The sequence below is a fragment of the Sciurus vulgaris genome (genome assembly GCF_902686455.1).
Source record: "Sciurus vulgaris genome assembly, chromosome: 2".
Classification (NCBI taxonomy): Eukaryota; Metazoa; Chordata; class Mammalia; order Rodentia; family Sciuridae; genus Sciurus; species Sciurus vulgaris.
Window position 1 is genome coordinate 170,473,791 of NC_136462.1, and position 21,689 is coordinate 170,495,479.

At 36.9% G+C, this 21,689-nt stretch overlaps 1 protein-coding gene and 1 long non-coding RNA gene across 4 annotated transcripts in view; one reads left to right on the forward strand and one right to left on the reverse strand.

Moving 5' to 3' along the window:
- LOC306655128 overlaps window positions 1–8,241 on the forward strand; it is a 554,397-nt gene extending 546,156 nt beyond the window's left edge. Inside the window, exon 2 of the long non-coding RNA XR_013762204.1 lies at window positions 6,217–8,241. This is a non-coding gene — a long non-coding RNA (uncharacterized lncRNA). The remainder of the gene's footprint in view (window positions 1–6,216) is intronic.
- PLCB1 (phospholipase C beta 1) overlaps window positions 1–21,689 on the reverse strand; it is a 722,251-nt gene that overhangs the window by 483,380 nt on the left and 217,182 nt on the right. For all 3 annotated transcript variants that reach the window (XM_079129398.1, XM_079129397.1, XM_079129399.1), the window contains exon 3: window positions 14,277–14,345. In XM_079129398.1, coding sequence (XP_078985524.1) covers window positions 14,277–14,345 — 69 coding nt within the window. The remainder of the gene's footprint in view (window positions 1–14,276; window positions 14,346–21,689) is intronic.

Sequence of the window (21,689 nt, forward strand, 5' to 3'; positions counted from 1 at the left end):
GAATTTGAGATACTTGTGACAAAAGGCCCATAGTTAAAAAACAAACAAACAAACTAAAAACGGAAAATGACCCAAATCCATGTCTGACAAAGCAAAGGCTGTGAGAAATCCTGTAATAAAAGAATCCATCACTCCCCATACTTATCAACCAGAAAACACTCTTTATTTATTTATTTACTTTTGGTGCTGGGGTCCTGAATTCAGTCTCTCTCAAATGCTAAGCTCATGCTCTACCACTGACTTACAGCGCCAGCCCCAAACACTTATGTAAAACCTATTAGTATGCCAAGGAATTTACCTAGAGAACTGCTGAGTTATGGTCTTTAAAAAGTATTCTCTGACCCTGAGAAAAATGGAGTGACTCTTCACAGAGTCAGGCTCATGCCTGGTGATGGTGACAAGCAAATTCTTCTTCCAACTCCCAAGGGGCATATCTGAAGTAGGTAATGCTCAGGCAAATTTACATATGAAGCAGCTTTTGGGTGTGGAAATATCTAAAGACACAAAGAAAATGTGGTAGGGGTATGGGGAGTAGAGTTTTCTGAACTATTCGTCCTAATGATTTCATGTCATAGTTTAAACGCTGATGAACAAGTTGTTTAACTAGTCAGGCTAACCTATCTTCCCAAAATCTCTGTGGACATGAGTTTCAGCAGACTTGGGTAAGTATATTTCTGACATTAACAGATATCTTTTAAGGAGAAATTATTATACTACTTTCTTTTGATTCTTAATTGATTCTTTTTAGGTAAGATCAATGCTATTTCTCTGAATATTTGAAATTTCAGTTTAGATGTTTAAGATTGTTAACTATGTTCACATTCAGGAAGGGAAAACTATACCAAAAAATTATTTCATCCATGAAAGTACCTACTACTATGTGCCAGTTATCACATGCAAAAGCTATGATGTAGAATTTCACATTTTTATGGTGAATGGAAGGAATTTCAGAATTTCCAGAATAAACTACTACATACCCTTAAGTTTCTTCCAAGCTATCAAGTTGCCTGGTGAATATTACTCCATCACATAATACTGCTGGCAAAACTATTTAAGGCATATATGTCATTTACGCCTCATAATAAATCAATGTGGCTATAAACATTATCTTCAGTGTCTAGAGATCATCTTGCTCATCTCCTTCGTTTTTGTGATCAGAAAAGTGATGAGATGAGTCTTCCAGGGTCATTCTACCAACTGAAGTTCTCAAGCTCAAACCCAGGGTCCTAATCCATTTGTGCCACTGTAACAAAATACCTGAGGAATTCATAAGGAATTATAACTTCATTTCTCACAGTTCTAGAGGCCAGGAAATTCAAGATCAAGGCACCAGCAACTTCAAGGTCTCATAAGGGTTGCTCTCTGCTTCAAGATGGTACCTTGAATGCTGTGTCGCATAGTGTAAGGTGGATGAGCAAAAGGGTGTGTCCCTTTGTGAAACTTCTTTTATGAGGGTCTTAATCCCCTTCCTGAGGAACACTCCTGACCTAATCACTGGCTAAAGGACCCGCCTCTTAATATTATTACACTGAAGGTTAAATTTGAACATGTATCTTGGAGGGATCACAGATATCCAAACCATAGCACTCACAGCACCTGAAAACTAACATGGCATTCATTCTACTCTGAGTCCTCAAGCTGAAAAGAAAAAGTAATATGTCTTGTATTTTCAGAGCAAATTCCCATTTTAAACTTTTTGTTCTATTAAATCACAAGTCAGACTATATCCCTGTATTATCTGCTATTAGCCCCTGTGCCAAATTACTTACCAAAATACTTTAGAACCTAATTTCCAAAAAGGAGGCAGTTCAAAATAATGCATATGCATAATTATGTATCCGTATCACATCTTATAGCAGGTAGAGAGATAAGGAGCAAAGAGTGAGCTCCAATGGTAAAAAAAAATGATCTGTGTCTTACTATCAGCCAAAATACAACTTGTCAGACAATGCTATCCAGCCAGGTATTAGCATCCACAGAGGAACTAAGAGACCTTTCTGAGTTCCCTCTGGTCATATGTGCACTGGGGTTTGAATCTGGGTCTCTTTGACCTCAAAGTCTTGTTATTCCATTTCAAAATAGTACTTCGGGTTTTGTATCAATGGCTTCATAGTGAAGAAAAAGATATCAACATGTTCATAACCGAAAGTGAATTGCTCTAAAATTATTTTGATTGTTGGGAAAATCCATTTAACTGTTGGCAAATCTAGGCAGTTTTCTAAATAAGAACTGTAAGTCTTAATAAAATAGGATTGCTATAATGGTTCTCTGGAGGTAGGTGTTCAGCTGCAAAGATAAATATGCTTCAAGTTTGTTTTTCTATAGTTAATATAAAAACATATTCTCATAGGTAGGCTTAAACACTAAAGCTACAAAAAAAAATTCTCAATGTAAAGCAATCTATAGTAGAACATAAAATTCTATTAAACAGGTAAATTATGCAACTTTAATTTGTGTTTGCCTATTATGAAATATCCAATGAGCATCAATTTCCCATTTTATCTTTTTAGTAAAATCCATTAATAGTGACAACTAGAATATATTTGGGTCATAAAATGTGGTAAAAGTTGTGTTAAGTCCTTTTCATGCACTTTACCTTTGGGTCATTACAGAAACCAGATGAGACAGACATGGAGATTATCCCTATATTTCAGATATAAAAACTAAATCTCAGAGATATGGAATAAATTACTTGATTATACAGTTTATGACTGGCCTTGAGGTTTGGCTGTCTGACCCAAGAGTTTGGGTCTGTAATGACTACTCTCCATTAGGCACTTACAATGCACAAAGACACAGGTTGGTAATTCTAGAGTATACAAAAATGAATGCTAAAGATACAAAAGCAACATATTGTGCAATAAAATCAATTCACGAAAGCAATTCATGTCTACTTCTGTGATGATTCTTACTAAAAAATTCTATCCACTTTGACAATCATTGATTATAAAGAAAAAAATCCACTTATCTTTATTAGATCAAGAGTGAAATAATCTTACAGCGCTACTCCTTACAAAGAAGTAAATCATAAACTTGGTTTTGTAATGTCATGAGGAAATACTCGTGTGGGCTGAATTATATCTCCTCAAAATTCATACGTTGAAGTTGTAACCATAGGAACTTAAAATGTAATTGTGTTGAGGGCTTTAATGAGGTAATTAAGGTAAAGCGAAGTCATTAGAGTGGGTCCTAATACAAAAGGATATGTTCTTCATCAGAATAGGAAATTAGAAAATAGTTAGACACAGAGGTAGGACCATGTGAAGACACAGGGAGAAGAGGGCCCTCTGTAATCTGAGAAGGGGGGTCTCCAGTGAAAACAGCCCTGCTGACACCTTGATCTCAGACTTCTACCTCCAAAATTGTGACAAAATAACTGTTGTTTACACCACTCAGTCTGTGGCACTTGCTTCTATGTCAGGCAGAAGAGACTAAGATAAGTATTATACATACTTCTTTATATTAAATATAGTAGCCAGGTTTTAAAAAGACTAGACAGAGTAGTAGTCTGTTGGACAAACATATTTTTTAGAAAAATTCTCAGTGTAATTCTGCAAAAAAAAAAAAAAAAAAACATCCTATTTTAAAAAGGAGCAAACTTTCATGTAAGCTGATACTCTGTTTACTCATTGTTCTCAATTGTGGCTGAACACCAGAAACTCAAAGGAGCTACAAAGAAAATATGGTGCTTAAGCCCACTCCCCACTTCAGGTTAATTGGTCTGAGTGTGGACTGAGTATCATGATTTTGAAAGTTCCCCACGTGTTTCTCCTATCTCTATATTAGAACCCAAGATTAAAGCCATGGCTTAGAGAGAGGGTCACTATATAGAATTTAAAAATTGCTATCAGATATATCCACAAGATGGCGTATTTCTGCATTTGAAAAAAATCAAAATTGAAAAAATGTTTCCAAAATGTAACTCTGCTCCATTGCATGTAAAACCAATCAGATTTAGATGAAAATTACATGAGGTATAGGTAATGATAAAATGAATTACACACTTCTGAAGAGATCTGGGATTTAGTGAACTCACATTGCTAATCCTGTTTTCAACAAGGGGTCCACTCTTGACCACAATGAAAATGTTCTTGGGTGCCAAGTATTCACCATCACACCTTAGTAGAACTAAGGGCTTCCTTTATCTCTCTCTACAACCCCAGCAAGGACTTTTTGTCCTCTTAGGCTGTAGAGAATCAAGAATGCTACTTGCAATTAAAAAAAAAAACCACAGAATCTTGATTCAACCACATCACATTTTCAGTTCATTGTATTTTACTGGTGGATACATATTATACTGAGTGATGTAGGCATTGCCCAACTGCCCATTTAACAGCTGATAAGAGACATACCAATCACTTCTCAAATATGAAAATTTATACCAACATATCAGAAAAACTTATCATACCTGAGATTGCTATGTAAAAGTAAAAAGCTTTGAGTTATGACAGAGGATATTCTATACCCTAATAGTAGCTTGGAAATCTTGTTCACTATTGGGTGGCCTTGAGGGTAAGGGGCAAGTAAAAAAATCCAGAACAGTTTTAAATGCAAATATCTACCAAGGGAACCATTCCCTAACCACCACCCCCCAGCATCCCGATATTTCTTCTACCAAATCTCTGACTAGTTATATAAAGGTTTTTGTTTCCAAGGAAACCACTGACATCTATGGAATTTAATGAACATAAAAAAGGAACTATGCCATATAATTTACATCTAAAGATAAATTTGAATAGCTGTCAAAATCACCAACACACACATACACAGAGTTCTGTAAATTTTTTGCCCTATTTTTCTCCTTTTGATAAAGATGTAAATAAACATATTTTATGGAATCAGAATGACAGAAAACAACCAACCAAAAAAACATCTATTGCAACATGTTAGGTAAATTAAGAAATATTTAGAGTCAAGAATAAGGACCAAAGGTTGATCTCATCAGCAATTAAGTGAAAAAGGAAGTTTTATTTCTTTGTATAAAGTATTTTCTTTTTCTTTTCTAGTCCTCAAATAGCTAAATCAAATTTTATGTTTGTGGTTTCATACAATGGTAAAGCGGTTCAAAGTGAGGGAAATAGCTTATAATCAGCAAAAGGGGACAATAAATAAAGCACTCATTTCAACTCCAGTTCTCATAGATGATTCATTGAAACCACTGTTGTATAACATCCAAATAACAGCTCATTATGAGATTTATATGTTGGCATCCAGATTCTATGATGAGCTGTTTAAGATTCGACAACCCTTAAATAAATGGCCTACTCTGAGTATTAGCAAAAAATGCTCATGATATAGGAAATAATTTTAAAGTACATATATTCATACATACTATATATACATATCTCTCTATATATGTATGTATAGGGATATTTTCAATAAAATAAAAAGTGTGCAAAAGTGTTCAGTTAAAAAAAAGTCTAGGAAGAAATTCATTATTTGACCCAAATACACCACAGAACTCCCATTTTCTCAAAACACATTTCTAGGTACCACAGATATGATCTGTTCTGTCTTATCCCTCTTCACTGGCTGTTTCTTTTTTATTGTGGTAAAGTTTACACAGCAGATTTATCATTTTAAGTGTAAAGTTCAGTGGCATTAAGTAAATAAATGCCGTAGTACAACCATTGTCACCATCCATATCTAGAATTTTTTTCATCTTCTCAAACAGAAACTGTGTACTCATTAAGCCATAACCCCCTATGTTCCCCTCCTGTTGGGCCTGACAATTACAATTTTTTTTTAATTAAACATTAAATTTACTTTTTTTTTAAATTTTGGTTCATTGTACACAAATGGGATACGACTTTCATTTCTCTGGTTGTACATGAAGTAGTCACACCATTTGTGTAATCATGCATGTACATAGGGTAATGATATTTGTCTCATTCTATTATTTTTCCTTCCCTCCCCCTTCCCCACTCCTCATTTTTCTCTATACAATCCATCCTTCCTCCACTCTTGCCTCCCTTCCACCCCTTGTTATGTATCATCATCCACTTATCAGAGAAATCATTTGGCCTTTGGTTATTTGGGATTGACTTATTTCACTTAGCATGATATTCTCCAACTCCATCCATTTACCTGCAAATGCCATAATTTTATTCTTCTAAAATAAATAATATTCTAAATTATATTATTTAAATAATAATATTTAAATAATATTCTATTGTGCATATAGATAGATAGATAGATAGATAGATAGATAGATAGATAGATAGATAGATATCACAGTTTCTTTATCCATTCATCTATTGAAGGACATCTAGGTTGGTTCCACAATCTAGCTATTGTGAATTGAGTTGCTATAAACATTGACATAGCTGCGTCACTATAGTACGCTGATTTTAAGTCCTTTGGGTATAGGCCAAGGAGTGGAATAGCTGGGTCAAATGGTAGTTCCATTCCAATTTTTCTAAAGAATCTCCATACTGCTTTCCAGAGTGGCTGCACCAATTTGCAATCCCACCAGCAATGTATGAGTGTACTTTTTCCCCCATATCCTCACCAACACCTATTATTGCTTATATTCTAGATAACAGACATTCTAATTGGGGTGAGATGAAATCTTAGGGTCGTTTTGATTTGCATTTCTCTTACTACTAGAGATGTTGAACATTTTTTCATATATCTGTTGATCAGTTGTATATCTTCTTCTGTGAAGTATCTGCTCATTTCCTTAACCCATTTATTGACTATTGTTTTGACCACTCTAGATACCTCATGTATGAATGGAATCATACCATATGTGTCTTTTGGGTCTGGCTTATTTCACTTAGCATACTATTTTCAAGGTTTATTCATATAACATGTGTTAACATTTTGTTCCTTTTTAAGGCTGAATAATATTCCATTTGAAGAACATACTACATATTGCATATCCATCCATCCATTGTCTGACATCAGCACAAAAATAACTGATTTTCTCCTTTCAATTCTTTAGGGTATGTACCATTCTCAGTTGCTTTTGTTGGTTCCTCCGACATTTCTTCAAGGCCTCAGGGCTCAGACTTCAGACTGCCTTCTTTTATATCTACATTCCTTAGGAGATCTCACCCAAATATCAAGCTTGAAATACTAAAAGTTATACCTACAGGGCCAACACCTACCTTGAATTTCGGATCTGATGTCTTATTGACATTATCAGTTAGAAGTCTAACAGGCATCTCAAACCTTAAATATCCAAAACCAATCTGGGATTTCTCTATTTAAATTTGTTTGTTTGTTCTCCCCTGTTTTAGGACATGGCAAATCAGTTCTCCTAATTTCCCAGGTCAAAACCCAAGCCATTGTTCTTCAATCCTTTCTTTTTCCATCACTTCACACTGACCCAGTGTCCCCATCTTCAACACACATTCTGATCCAGTCATTTGTTCACCAGCTCTGAAGTTACCATGTTGATCACAAGTCACCATTACCACCACCAAGGATGTCTGCAATAGTCAGCTAGTTGGTCTCCCTTGCTCTTTCTATGTCCTCTATAGTATACAATGAACATGGCACCAGGGATGCTTTTCAGATGCTCAGGTCTTGTCACCCCCTCCTTAGAGCTTTTAGATACACCTCACTTCTGATAGAGGAAAACCCCACATCATCAGCATAGTGCATGAGCCCTGAACCCCACTGACTGCATTGACCTCCTTGCTATTTATTCCTCAAATAAGCTCCGCATGTTCCCACCTCAGGGCCTCTTCTCTTACTATGCTCCCTGACTGGAGTGCTCCTCCTGTGGTCATTAACCTAGTTCTCTCTCTTGCTAAATCCATGTCCCTACTCACATGACTGCATTGTATCAAGATAATTTATTCCTGTAGGACTCATTAAAAAAAAAAAAAAAAAAAAAAAAAAAAAAAAAAAACTTGCTTCTCCACATTTGTGGTCTATGGTCTCCTAGCCTGCCTACTTTTCTCTGTAGGTCTCATCTGTCACCTCTTTTCTCCACCCTGGGAGTCCCTGGAACCTGTTCATAGGGTTACAAAGCCATGGTGTACATTGCTTTTCAACTCTCCATTCAGTGATGTCAGATTGGTGACTTGAAATCTACCAGGGTATAAAACAGTTACCAGGGAAATTGGCAAACAAACAAATCAGGGGTTTCTTTTCTTTCTTTCTCTCCTTTTTTGAAGTCGAGTATCATCATTCCTATATAGAATGTTATCTAAAGGAAAAGTCATTTGTTAATTGCTGTTTTCCCTGTGCCTAGAACAGTGCCTGGCAGAAATTGTCTCTCAATGACAATTTGATCAAATCAGTAAAGTATAAAGTAAAAAAAAATCATCATTTTTAATGTAGGGATTGGGAAAGCAAAGCCGAATCAATTTTTAAAATTTAATTTTACTCTAATCTGCCTTTAGGGATTCTGGTGATAGTATTTGCCATCTAGAATTTAATTGAAACCTAGATACTTACAAGGAATCATATCGAAATTAACATTACATATCTGAAATAAACTGCCTTTCACCCATGGAATGAAAAAAAGATCATCAAATAAGCATGTGAATCTGTGTACTCTGCATGCGCACACACACACACACACACACACACAATGTTTGTAAGTAAAACAGTGGACATATTTATCCAGGTTACTGCCACATGCATATGTCAGCAGTGTGCAGTTTCATGCACTAAAGTTAGGCGATCCTTTGTTAACACTGAGGTTGTTCTCTGTGGAGTTCAAAAGCATTTAGAATTGCATTTGAGAAGCTATGCACAAAGGTATGACATGAGGTTTTCTTCCTTTTCGTCTGCATAGCATCTTACCTTGGTTAGATTGTGACCTGATTTTGTTTGCTTTGTTTTTGTTTTTTGTTTTTTTAGTTCATCTGATTTGCCATGACCAAGAAGTTTTAGGTCATTTCAACTTGTTCCACATCAGTTTTAGAAGAGGATGAGTCTTGGCTTGACTCACTTTCTGATTTAAAGTTGGAATTAAGGACTGGTAGGAATGACACACCTAAAACTAGGCATGCGCCCTGCACCTGCATTCCACAGAGGAGGAAGTGAAGGACCAGGCAGAAAATATAACTTCTTTGAGCTTAGTAATGGCAAAGGTGGCACCTGAACCTACATCTCCACCTACATCTCCACTCTGATGGTTCATCCGCTGTTCAGTACACCTACAGAAAAGTACAACCTACGAATGAAGAGGATGAAGAAATGATCTCAATTTTCACAAGCATCTTTGAAGCCTTTCTCATACAGAACATAGTACAACAAAGTATGTATGCTTTGTAGTATAACCCAGAATATAGACTTATGCCCATGAGAAAAGTTTCAGGAACCCAGTTGCTCTGCCCAAGATTCTGGTGTTTTTGATTCTAGTCAGGTCTTCATTTTATTAATGCTGCACATGAGCCACAAAATTGATCTGCTGGGTCAGGAACTACTAACAGATGAGAAGGTACAGTGATAAACACTCTTTTAAAAAGGGAAGATCCCTTTGAAATAACAATCTAGGGAGCACAAGTATATAGCACAGACAAGATGTAAGCATCTCACCCTTACATGCACTACATAAACCTTGGAAGGTTGGAAGAAGACACCAAGAATGAAAATATAAATACATTTTAGATTTCAAAGGATTCAATTTTTTTTCTCTCTGGTTTTTACATTTGGATTTTAAAAACAATCTCCCAATGTCTCTCCAATGATAAATTTAAAAGCTAGTAACTTGAACAAAGGCTACGTATACAAAAGCTGATTTGGAATTGTAGGCATTGTGTTGAGAGTCGACATTTAAATTCATTAACAGGGCATCATGTGGAAGCTTTTTCCATTTCCTATAAATGCTATTTCCAATCACAGCAGGCATAGAAAACAGTTCATTTTCAAAGAGATGTTGGATTTTTATGTAATGAGATGCTGTGAAAAACAAAAATAATATGAATACATAGATAAATATTTGCAGGGTGCCTGGGTATTTTGATACATGCCCCACAAATGTTTTCCCTTCCTTTGTGGTCTAGAAGCTTCCGCAGAAAGTCTTGCACTCAATCTGTCTTCCTGTTACGTTGCCTGTTTGTTCCAAGTTTCCAAGCTTTTCTCACTCTGCGTCTTTACACTTCTAATTTTCCACTGTAAGTCATGTTACTTTTGTTCTAACTATCTTAATGGTGTCTTATTTAGCCATCCTCCTCCACCATGTCTTCTTTGACAAGGTATTCTACTGTAATCATTCTGGAAAGCTCTTGAGGACAGCTAGTCTCTCTTTTTCAGCCCACACTCCTTGGAACTGCTGTCAAGTCAAGAGCTACCAAGGGTGATTTGCAGGGGCCAGTCACCATGGGTACCTGAGGATGGAAAGGGACCTTTTCTGGAACACTGGAAGCCAGACTGGTGGGAAAAAAAGGTGCCTAGTCCTTCCTGACATTAATTGAACAGCTGAAAGAGACTTTGCTGAACCAAGTACTTGCATTGAAATTTGCAACACTTTTTAAACATTTTATATATTGTTTTTATTTACCCAGTTTGAGTTCATATTGTCCTTGTTAATTTAAGATTTCTACTCATTTATTCTTCACTACTGGGGATCAAACTCAAGAGCATTGCACTGTATCTACAGCCCTTTTAATTTTGTATTTTTTATTTAAGATAGGGTCTAAGTTGCCCAGGTAGCCCTTGAACCTGTGATCCTCCTACCTCAGCCTCCAGAGTAACTGGAATTAGAGGCTGTGTACCGCTATCTCTGGCTGTACTAGTTAAAGAGTTTTAAACTGATATTCCTACAATCTTCCTTGTCTTGTCTATTAATGGACATAGGCCCTTTCAGCCTGGCCCCTCCTCTGAGCTTCTTCATAACGTAAACTTTTCTAATTTGAGTGAATGAAATAAAAATCGACTTCCTGCAAATCAGATCTAAAAATTTTAATGATAATAACAGAAATAATGATGGCGGGCTGAGGGGGGGGTATAGTTTAATGGTTGAGCACTTGCTTAGAAAGTATGAGGCCCTGGGCTCAGTCCTCAAAATGGCAAAAGACAAGAAAAAATAAAATGATGAACATATCAGCAACAGTGGCTAAAAGTTAGTCTTTTGTGCGTAGTTATTAAATACTACCACAAGTTAAGATAGGCAAGCTCAAATTTTGCTGCAAATTAGTTTTCTAAAACCCTGATATCCATGCCACATCTGTGTCACTTAGATTCATGTGGTACAAGAATCTTTGGAGGTGGGAAACAGGCAACAGAATTTTTTAAAGTTTCTCAGGTGATTCCATGAACAATTAAATTTGAGAACTCCATGCCAGAGGTTTGTTAATGAAATATTTCATTTGCTCCTTACAGCAATCAAATCAAGTACTTATTATTATCATCATCATTGGACCTATGAAGAAGAAGTCTGATGCTCAGCAAAGCCAGGTGGGTTAATATTCAACAGAACCAGGCTCTGATAATATTAGATTTAGGCTCTTTTACACCAGCAAGGAAGAGGAAGGGAAGAAAAGAAAACCCTTGGCAGGAATAATGCACAGAGGAAGCACTTTGTCCCTCAAAGAAAACGTTAAATGAAACACCAAAGTCAGAGTATTGTGGGTGTTAAAAGTCCACAATCAAGAGAAACATTTTAGGATCTAATAATGGTTTATCAGATGAGCAGAGCACAGATGCTACTTCTGTTCATTTATCAACATTCAATAGACATTTATCAAACTGCATCCACAAATGAAACACTTAACTAATAAGCTAGCTGTGAACTGCAATAAGAGAGACAGATTCCAGCCTTGAACTCTCCACGTGCCAATACGCTTGACTTCGACTCCTGATGCCTGAAACAAAGTAGGCTCTGATGTGCTGCAGACAACCATCTTTAGCCAATGTGGATACTGAAATCTCAAGTTAGGCCAATAAGCTTTAATTAGAAGACCAACTTCAGAGCTATGTTATTGATACACTGTAGATGTTGGAACTAACAAACTTACATGAAACTTGCTGATGTGTTGTTGGGAGAAGAGGAAAAATATACACCCTTTTTATGTTAAAAACTGTAAAAATTGTTGAATCATCAACAAAGCATTAATCATGATAAGCTTGATAGAACTGAAAGATCAAAGCTATTTAAATTCCCTATTACTAGGAGATGGATGCATATAATGGGCTAGTTTCACACAAAATACCTTTAGAAGCCCTCTAGAAAATAGTTCTGATTTTTCTTTCTAAGATTTTCATTTTTCACATTTTATAGTGAACTGCTTTAACCCTTTCAGCCAAAACCCTTCATCTGTGCATTTTCTCTATGGCAGAATTTGCCAGCACCTACCTAGTGCAATTTTGTATCTCTAAAGAATAACCATTACAGGTGTGATTTATTCCCCTCTGCAAATCTAAAGCAATCAGTCATTTTGGATGTCAAAGAAACTAATTGTGACTTTTAAGAGCTAAGACAAAAGTTGTAGGATGATTCTCAAAAAGAAAATCATCAAGTATTTTTTATTTTCAGTGCTGGGGATTGAACGCAGCACCTCACACATGCTAGGCTAAACATTCTACCACAGAGCTACATCCTCTGTCCTTTAAAAAATTATTAGTGCATTACAGTTATACATAATAGTGGGTTTCATTTTGACATATTCATATATGCGTGGAATATAATTTGCTCTATTCCAGTCCCTAGTGCTTCTTTCTTTTCCTTCTTCCTTCTCCCTGTTCTGCTTCAGATACTTTACTGATCTTCCTTCTATTCATTTATTGCTTTAAACTGGTACTTTATATATCTCATATGTGTGTGTGTGTGTGTGTGTGTATATACATATATGCACATATATATATGATAGAATGATAAAATTCACTATGATACACACACACACACACACACACACACACACACACACAGTATAATTTGGCCAATTTCATTCCACAGCCCCTCCCTTTTTATGTCCCTCTTCTCTCCTTGTCAATCCCCTTCCTCTACTCCACTGATCTCCCTACTATTTTAATGGAATCCTCCCACCTCCCCCCCCCCCCGCCTTATTTCGCTCCAGTTTCCAAATATGAGAGAAAACATTCGACCCTTGACTACCTGAGTCTGGCTTACACTTCACTTAGCAACAGGTTCAGAAAGTGTTTAAGTTGCCCACACTAGCCTTGAACTTGCACTCCTCCAATAGCTGTAATTGCAGGCCTGCACCACATCAACCAGCTGAAACTCTCTAGTTTTATATCAAATAGATAAAGAGGCATTGGGATCCTAAATGGAAACTGCACTTCTATTTTTGCTAATACTGTGCTAAAAATGAAGTATTTAAAAGCACAAAGTTTTAAATATGATAAAGAATAGTTTTTGAATTTGATGGTGAGTCAACACATTCTGCTACTATACCCTACAAGATAATTTAAGTTAAAAAAAAAAGAGTTTTCTTCATCCAACAGTTTAAAATAATCTTCCAAATATAAATGAAATGCAAACACTTCCTTGATTATTTCTCAGCGAATTTTTCATGCCAAAACAAATGTCATCCCACACAACTGATCCCAAAGTATGCTGGTCTTCTCCAGTAACATTTTCAGAATTAAGAACTTACCTCTTTTAGCCTCACGAATAGAATTATTTTAAATGTAGAACATTTGAGTTATGCAGACTATCCATTCATCATATCTAAAGGTCATGAGGTTCAAGAATATTTTTCCAAGTAATTTCAAGCATATCTTCACCACTTATAATTAACCAGTGCAGGTTAAGTATCCCTTGTCTGAAATGATTGGGAAATGGAGGGTTTCGGATTTTTTTTTTCAGATTTTGGAATATTTGCAAATGCATAATAAGGTATATTGGGGATGGAACCCACATCTGAACACAAAATCCATTTGTGTGTCAAATACATCTTATACACAACTTAAAAGCAGTTTTATACAATATTTTTAGTGCACCTGAATATTGACTGTGATCCATTATCACATGAGGTCAGGTATGGAATTTTCCATTTATGGTATCACACTGGTGCTCAAAAGATTGCAGATTCTCATATTTGGATTTCGTATTTCCAATTTCAGATTTTCTATTTAGGAATGCTTAACCTGTAACTTTGGCATTGTTATATTTTTTTCTCAAACAAAAATAAAAGTCCAGGACTTCAAGCAAGCCCCAAGGTCTCATTGCCCATATGCTCATTCATTGTCTCCATATTTTAATAAAAGTGGAAGTGTTTAGGGCACACTGGCTGTTGTGTCTTACAATATCTACAACAGAGAAACTTTTAATTGGGGCAATTAATTGATATCATGAAACAGATAAATAATCAAGGCAGCAGCTGGTACATGAACAATGCTCCACTTCCTACCTTGGGAGCTTTGGCGTGCTTCCCACACCTGGCATCCTTGACAAGGCTGAGATCTAACAGCTCCGTCTCCTGGAAGGCAAAAATGTGAAATTGTTAAGTAACCACACAGATCTTTTTTCTTTGTTTTATGTCATTGACATCCCTTAAATAAAAAAAAAAAAAATAACATTGTCTTGAGACTTGCCTGAAGATTTCTCTGTAGTTGGGCTATTTTCCCCTGCTTTAATCACATCTCAGCTGAAATAGGATGGAAACAAAAATATGGCTAACTGCTAACTGCTCAGTGTAACATATAATGTAACACATCTGGAAAGAATGAAGTGTATGCTTGAGTCCCCAATCTTTCTTCCAAGCCATTCCTAAATCATGAGGAGTCAGTCCTTATTCTACTGCTGAAAATAATCCTGCGAGTCACCAACTACAGGCAAAGGTATAAGCAGATGTTGGTGGGGATGAAAGATTAGGAGGAGAATGGAAGCTCACATGTATTATTAGCTCATCCCGCCAAGGTAAAGATATGGATCTGTCTCCTTCAATCTCCTACATTTTGCACATGGATCTCATGACCCTATATTTTTCTTTTGTGTATTATTCCTTATTAAACATCTACAAATGCAAGTTACTTTAAGTACAAGACACATAAGATGTGATGCGTCCTTGGATCACCATTGAGTAAAGAGGTAAGGAAACACAGATGTGCAAGACAAAGAAGAGTGCTTTAATGTCAAGTTCAGTCAACTGTCATGAGAGGTCAGCAGATGAAAGATAGTCTTTCCCCTAGAGGTTGGAAGAAAAGTTCATGGAGGAGTCATCGACCTTGGAGAAGAGAAGTGGGAGGAAGAAGGCTCATCCCCGCTGCAGGATACACAAAAACTCAGACAAGAATGGACCAGAGGCTTGGGCTGAATCTTGGGATATTCAGTCTTTAGACACTTAGAGAACACTGCAGGGAAAGGAAGTCGAGAGAAGAAGCATCAAGAGGAACAAAGGAGTAAAGAAGAGCAACGCTCTGGGCACAGTGGCAGTGTGGGAGGGGATTCACATGGGGGACACTCAGGATTCCACTTGAGTGGAGTGTTGAACATGTGAAGAGGAGTCATGCAGATGATTTAAGGGTTTGGAAACCCTGACAGTTCAGCTAAGGACATTGAGCCATGAAGTTTGTGACATACCTGCCATTGAGTTTTACAATGGACTCTGTCACTAGCCAGGTAGGGCTGGGATGCCATGAGTAGAACTGTCTTACAGTGATTCCAGATGTCCAACCTAAGTTTTCTGGACAATGAGCCATGTGGATGCAGACATCTAGTCCCCTTCTCCCTGAGGAGGCACATATTTTAGTGTCCAACTGACAGGTCTTCAGGACAGGAATGTCTAACTTCTCCTAAACTGCAAGATCCCCAAGTGTCTGGACACTGGTGTTCCAGGCAGCTTTTTCAAACAGCTACCACCAATTCCAAAAGAAGTCTGGTGAAAAATGATCTAATTATTTTCCTAAGGCTGCAGTACAATAGGGGTCAAATCAGAGGTAGAGTCCTTACCCTGAAATGCCAAAACTCACTTCTGTTCTGTTCAAACAGAACACTTCTGAGGAATGAGGAAAGCTACAACATTGAGTCTCTTCCTGTGCTCACCCCAATTTTGAGAGGTTCCTTTCCCTCACTTTAGAGGATTCCTTAGCCCATTCCACACTGTGTATGTCCCTGTGGAAGTCCTCCCAAGCCCTGTGGTTTGACAGGTGGAAACCAGGTAAAAACCTTACAGGATAGATATATAGTGCTACTGTTTCCCCCAAGGCTATTCCATTCACTATACTGAAGGTACCTGATTAGTGTTAGAAAGTAAAAGTATCGACCTGGAATTACATGCTTCCCCTAGGCAAATGCATCACAGAACTCATATGAAGAAATTATGGGAAAACCAGCCATGAAGAAGTTGAGCCCAAGTTTCTTCCATCTCCACAGCAACAAAAACCAAACCATATGCAGGAAGGGTACCAAGGTGACAAAGTTTAATCTAGAAGATAAACTGAGTGGAGATCTAAGAGACAAGATGAGGACACATAATAGGAAGAGACATGAGATAGTATGGTGTAGAATGGGACAGAAGGATAGGGAGGGATCATAAACAGTGATGGAATTTCTGTCTTCCTCTCTGGTACTTGCAATTTTGGACAAAATAATAGTGCATGTTAGTCTGAGAGGTTTATCTAAGTGGAAATGGCAGTTGTTAAGTCACTTAAGCATTATTAATTAGGTGCCAACAACAGGTCAGGCATAGGATAATACTGAGGATTAAAGATCAAAATGAAAAGACAAAATCTTTGAAAATGCATAGGCATAGGCTGTAGAGGGCAATGGCTTTTTTTCAGCCAATCCACAGGATGAGTAGGAGTCTGTCGGTCTGATACATTTGCATGGGGGGAGGGAACAGGTATTTGCAGAGAGAATAAAGAGTTAGGTGCAAATGCACAGAGGAAGAGCTGTGTACAGAAAACCACAAGCCACTCGGGATGTGCACTAGGGATGCGTGGCGTGTAGCAACAATCACCTGCAGATTTAGAGGACATAATGTGACTATCCTCTTTATCATTCTTCATCAAGCAATGCCATTAGTGTTCTGTTCTAATCAAGAATGTCCTTCCCAGCTGAACAAACTATAGATGAAAGTGTTCCTTGTTTGATAATACACACAAAGCCCAAATTGAGTTTGCAAAGAACCTACATCACAGCAGGCATCACTACATGGACTTTTTTATTTCTGATAATGAACACTGTTTTCTACTTTCAGCTCCAAGGAAGCCTTCCATCCCCAAGCTACCAAGGGTAGTTATTCCTAGCTACTCTGGGACTAAGAAATTTCTCTTACCCATGTGTAAAATTGCACTTACAGGAAAACCACTGCAGGGCACCATGAATGTGGGGTGGGTAATGTGGCATGGGAAAGACCCAGGTGGAAAAGCTCTTCATGGACTCATTCAGCTAAAAAGTGATCATTAAAATAGCATCTCTCTCTCTCTCTCTCCTATTAACATGCAACAGCCACCCCTCTGAGGCTTAACTACATCCTTTTCTCTACTCGCCTAAGAGGAAAATGAGGAATCCAATGCACAAGATCACAACAATGTTATTTGTGTCATTGAAACTTTTTCTAGGTTAATTTTCTTTTGTGAATAGTTTCAGTAACCCATGCTCATTATTATAAAGCAGTGAAATGGTCCCTTTCTCAGTTCATTTAAGAGTTACTGTTTTCTAGCTTTACAAAATTCACTACAACTTTGCTCCTTTCTTTAAAAGAGAGAGATCACCTGACATACGAACAGGAAAACTAGGCATAAGTAAGGGCCCTGAAATTAACTGTCATGTGTTCAGCTGATCATTTTCTTGCACTGAGAATCAATTGTGTCATCTACTAAATGAGGATCATAACACCTTCCAAAGCAGTGGCTCTTAAAATATAGTATTCTGGAAAGCTTGCTCCAACATAGCTTGCTCCCATCAGAGTTTTTGATTCAGTAAGTCTGCAGCAGACTTGCAATTCTTCATCACTAATAAACTTTCAGTAATGCTGATGCTGCTGGTCCAAAGACCACACTTTGAGAAGTACTGAAAGATATACACTCATAGGCTGCTATAAGGTTTTTGGTGAGCACGCTTGATAACATTATATAGTATTTATACATTACATGAAGAATCCATAACTGTCATTTCTTTCTACAGAGAACTGTCAAAGATTTTATACCTACTACATGTAAAACTGTGCCTAATCTTGAACAATCCAGGCCTGAATTTAACTGAAGAAAAATGTCATCAACTTCTATTTTAAATTTTTTTCCTTGTATTAAGTACAGGAAATAAATTTTATTCTCTACAAGTCTTTAAGTGTTAGGAAATTCAAGCAATCATTGAAATTGTTTTATGTGGCAGAAAATACTCTACTACTTAGCCTTTGTGTTATTATTCACAATATTTAAAACGTCTTTTAAAAAGCTGAAGAAGAAAATTGGTTTTCTTTAACCTCTAAGCCCATCCAACAACCAAAGGGGAGTTGGGTGCACAGTCAGGTGACCTGCTTAGAGGAGTAAAGGGAGACTGCAGTGACAGACCCCTTTATTTCAGGCCTACAATGACAACTGCAAAAATTGGAAATCACACTTCAAGGACCTCCAGTACAGGTACTGGTCTGTTGTGCTTTCTCCCTTTGTAAGAATGGATAAAAGTAAATTAACAGTGATCAAAGGTTTTTGAAGATTGTGTGTTATTTTTAAATTTTGAATGAATGATGAGAAAACTGATACCTGCAAGCTAAGGGAAAACTGAATGGTCTCTGATGTTTACTATTCAGCAGAAAAATTTCAATCCATCAGCCTCAAGCCTACTGTGAGGCAGATGAGCCATGAAATCCACTGCAAACTCAGGAAAGAGTACAATTTAAAACTCGACTCTTTCCAGAATACAAATTTCTGTGCATTGTTACCAAATTCCATTAGTCACCCAATATAATAATGTGTTTCAAGTTCACACAATATATAATCACAGCAGCAATTATAGTCATGAGCTTTTCACACAGAAGATATTAATGGTTGGGTGTGTGTGGTGTGGTGTATGTGATTATGTATACCTCTACATGTGGTGTATTCATTAAGTTGTTCAACCTCGATTTACCACAAGTAGAATACATTGATATATTTTTGACTGCCAAATATCCTTACAATGCACAGTTTAAAAGACCTTTAATGAAGGGGTTTTAATTTAAAAAGAAGCAGATGGACTTAAACTGAACTCTTTATTACTTTATTTTGTTTTTGCGGGGGTGCAAAATGTAAGCAGTTTAGTTCTTTAAAAAAAAAAAAAAAAAAAATCTCTGCCCTGTCTTCCACCTGGTCTCCTGTTTCCTTTGTTCCCTAGGCATGGTTTTTGTCTTTTATCCACAACCTATGATGAAATCTCAACATAAGTAACACCAATGGAAATGAGATTCACCAGTCATTAATACAACATAGCAGAGAACAGAGAAAGGCAACACATCTGGATTTCTTTATTTAAACATGCTTAAGTTAATATAATGCAAATTTCTAAAGCTAGGAGGCAGAAAGTCTAAGTTCTTGTTTGGCATTATCACTTGTCATCAATGCAGTATTAAGCAAATTACTGCAGATGTTTGTGTTCGCCTGGTATGCTTATCTATCAAACACAGATGCAGATGCCAGCAACATCGTCCTTATTGGGCTTCTGCTTAATCAACTGAGATACTAAACTAAGATCTCCATTTGGCAAGCAGGGAACAATGCATTCATATAAATTCTTATGCTTGCAACGTGTCCCATTCCAAGTGAAAGGGAAAAGATCCTACTAGAAACGCTGAAAGCTGGCAGATAAAGCATCTAGAAGAAAAATGTGGAATACAAATGAACAAAAGAAAAAAAAAATGTTTGAAAACCTAGTACTGGAAAGATAGTTCTTAAAAACTTGCAATGTAAATAAGAGAAGCAACTTCCAGTAAAAATGATTTCATTTTTATGTTTTGCAATTAAATGCAAAATTAGACTAACGTTTGGCATGGAAAAAAAAAGTACAAGAGTTTATGTGTATGGGTTGTACTGTGCTATCTTGACTTGGGCTTTCTGGATTTGCTTGTGAATCTCTTGACTAAATGAACTTGCTTTTCATCTCCATTTCATCTCCATTGGAGGATGTATTCTGTCCTGGTTTATAGAAAGAATGACATCCTGCTGAGGACAGGAGGTTCTGACTTTAGCTCTAAGAAGAACACAGTATATAAAATATCAGTCAATTTCACCTTTACTCAGAAAACCAACTAGATATCTACTGTTACAAGCAGCCTAGGACATAAAAAGTTGGCCAACACAATAGTGTGACCAGACTCTCATATTCTCTTAAATTTAACAGAATAAATGAATTCAGGTGGAGTGGGGGATCCAATGCTTTTGGTTGTTATCTCCTTTATACTGATGCCTGAAATATATTTGTGGCTCTACTTCCAAATTCATTGTCTTGGTGGCATTGGTAGGTACATGACCAGTGTGGCAGAAAATAAGGAGGGTATTTGTCATTTTTCTTTTTTTTTTTCTTTCTTCCTTCATTACACCATCATGTTTCTTATGAAGATAAGAAATTCACCATGATCCAGAGTTTAGGCATTCTTCAAAAGTGTCAAGATCGATATCCAAGATGAAACGACTACAAAACCTGGCAGTATCTCTGAATACACTTTTTAATTTCACAGAAGCTTCTCAGCAAGGTACAGATTTTATGAGTCAACTGGATAGAAAACAGAGATCAGAAAAGATGGTAAAGCCCAGAGAAATAGCAGGCAACTATAGTGACAATTCACAGAACATCTAAGAGCAAGATGTGGTTTGTGGAAAACTTAAGGGCCTGAAAAACTCATGATCCTATGCTTTAATAATTTTTTACTGAGCACCTGCAATACAGCAGACACTCAGTTAAGAACTGGGAATATAATGTGAGTAAAAAGAAACCCAATGTGGGCACTCACAGAATAGACAGATTGCAATTTAGAGATGGCTTCAGCAAGTGTCAATTTACAACCAGAATGAGTACTTAAGAGTTGGGTACCAGGTCCTGCAGCAATAGTCCCAGGCACAGAGGTCTCTGAGAAAGTTATGAAGAGTTAATTTATGAAAGAAGCATTAAGAGGAGCAGAAATGTTCAGGAAGAGAAAGATTCTGTGTAAAGGTCCTGGAAAAGGAAGAAACAGGATACTGTAAGACCAGAAAGAACAGCATACTAGAGTAGACAATCTGGTTGATATCTAACCATATAGAGCATTGTGGCCAAATTAAGGATTTTTGCATTTATCCTACAAGCAATAAAAACTGCTGTACTATTTTGAGCAAGAGGTTAGCATGACCAGAGCTCACAGGTGTCCCTCAGTATCTATGGGGGATTGGTTCTAGGACCCTATGGATTCCAAAATCTATGAATGCTTAAGTCCCTTATATAAATGGCATAATATTTGCATTTAACCTTTGCACATCTTTCCATATGTTGTAAATCATCTCTAGATGACTTAAAATACCTAATATAATGTAAATGTTATGCAAATAGTTGTGATATTGTATTGTTTATGGAATAATGGCAAGAAAAAAGGGCTGTACCTGTTCAATATGGACACAGTCACCTTCCTTAAGAATATTTTTGATCTGAAGTTGTGTGAACCTGAGAGTACAGAACTCAGGGGTAAGAAGGTGTGATGTAGTTGGGGACTTAAATGGCTAAGACTTAGTGGCCATTTAGATATCTGGAGTGAAAAAGCATGCACCTTAAGGATGCAGAAAAGAAGCAGTCCAGGAGGTAGGGGATAAACTCATCATGCTTCCATCCCTCCTTTAAATTATTCTTGTCAGGTATCTTGGTCACAGTGACAAAA